We start from the raw sequence: 1,851 nt of genomic DNA, 5'->3' as shown, positions 1-1,851 counted from the left end.
TTTTTTTTTTTTTTTTTTTTTTTTCTTTTTATAACAAAATTGAATCTTGTTATTAAGAAATTGAGAGAAATAAGGTTAAAACCAAAAAGATCAAATAATTATCCACAAACGTTCTTATTCATATGTCATATGATTTAGGCAATTTTTTTTAATTACATTAACGCGATTCTCCAGGTGACAAATAGCAACAATACGATTCTCCAGGTGACAAATAGCAACAATACGATTCTCCAGGTGACAAACAACAACAATAACGACAAAGAGAAAGATGTGTTGGGATTGCACAACAACTCACACTCGATTCAGATGAACACAAAGAAATAAGACTCACTAAATAATTTTACAAATGATAGAAACTACATCTTCAAAGTTACGTGGATATATTATGATTTAGCCTATTATATATAGTTTTAACAGATATAATATATAACTATCTGCCGTATATAGTTTTACCGCTTTTTACGGTAAATAACTATTTATTATTTATGACATTTTATTTATATGTTATTTACCCAATTTTATATGTCATTTACAAAAAAAATACAGGTGTATATAAACTTTGACTAAGCTATAAATAAAGGCAGACTCCAACCTTTGATTAAGCTATAAATAAGGTGTAGACTCCATGTGATTAAGGTAAAGGTATAAACAAACTGCAGACTTCATACAGCTATAAACAAGCTGCAGACTCCATACAAGGCTATAAATAAGCTGCGTGCATACTCCATACAACTCCAACTTTTGAGTAAGCTATAAATAAGCAACAGACTACGGAATAAAAGAAATTGGAAATGTAATTAGGTTAGAAGGGGCACAGCTCGTAAAGGTTGAGCCTTTTCCACAGTAATACCAAAGTTTTCATCCATGTTCATATTCTCTGGCGTTACTCCTTCTTCAAGCTTCCAATCAAACCAATGAAGCAGCGAACCCACCATCAAATGCAACATCCTTGTGGCTAATGGTTGTCCAGGGCAAATTCTCCGCCCACTACCAAATGGGATGAACTCAAAGTTTCTGGCTTTGGAATCAGAGGCCGAGTCCAAGAACCTCTCTGGCAGGAACAAATATGGGCTTTCCCACACACTGGAGTCTCTATATGAGGCCCATAAATTGACGATTATTTGGGTACCCTTTGGAATTGTAAAGCCCGAAATGGCGACCTCTGATTCGGCTTTACGAGGAAGAAGTAGCGCAGACTGCAGGCGCAACGTTTCCTTGATGACTGCTTGTAAATAGGGGAGCTTGTTGATGTGCGATTCTTCAACTGGATTTCCTTTCCCAATCACTCGCGAGAGTTCTTCTTTGAGTTTCACCATAGTTTCTGGGTTCTTCAAAAGATGTGTCATCGCCCATTGCACGATTGATGTAGTCGTCTCTGTTCCTCCGGTAAATAACACCTACAACCATTTCCAATTCCAACTCAAATATTATTTATGCATCCAATGAAATAGAAACAGAGTATTGAGTGCTCCTCACCAATATTGAATGTTTGATTTGGTTTCTATCAAGGGGGATCTCGTTGTTGTCCTCCCTCATGTTGAGAAGATGATGTAGCATATCATTTTTAGGACTGAAATCGGGCAATTCCTGCATCTTCAACCGTTCATCAATCTTCCCATCGATCATCTCAAACATCTTTCCAAAATGAACGGTGATGCGCCTCCTTATACCCTGCATGTCCAACCTCTTCAGCACAGGGAAAAAGTCACTAATATTTGGTTTTCCAGCTTCTTCCATCAGTCCTCTCATGGTGACCTTGAATTGTTTGGCCATTTCAGAATTTGGGTCCGCCAAATCCACCGACCAAATCGAATAAGAAATCAAATTAAGGGTCGTCGTAAACACAGCTTC

The 1,851-nt window shown here is 37.2% G+C and overlaps 1 protein-coding gene across 1 annotated transcript; it reads right to left on the bottom strand.

The window, feature by feature from the left end:
* Positions 1–598: 598 nt before the first annotated feature.
* On the bottom strand, positions 599–1,848 carry LOC111785876 (geraniol 8-hydroxylase-like; the record flags this gene model as incomplete). Its single annotated transcript, XM_023666237.1, has 2 exons — positions 599–1,397; positions 1,477–1,848. Coding segments are annotated over 2 exons (972 nt in total), but the record flags the coding sequence as incomplete, so codon positions are not given.
* Between the last annotated feature and the right edge of the window lie 3 nt (positions 1,849–1,851).

The sequence above is a fragment of the Cucurbita pepo genome, unplaced genomic scaffold (assembly GCF_002806865.2).
Source record: "Cucurbita pepo subsp. pepo cultivar mu-cu-16 unplaced genomic scaffold, ASM280686v2 Cp4.1_scaffold000800, whole genome shotgun sequence".
NCBI lineage: Eukaryota > Viridiplantae > Streptophyta > Magnoliopsida > Cucurbitales > Cucurbitaceae > Cucurbita > Cucurbita pepo.
The sequence above is the reverse complement of the archived record's forward strand: the minus strand, read 5'-3'. Positions and strand labels throughout refer to the sequence as shown.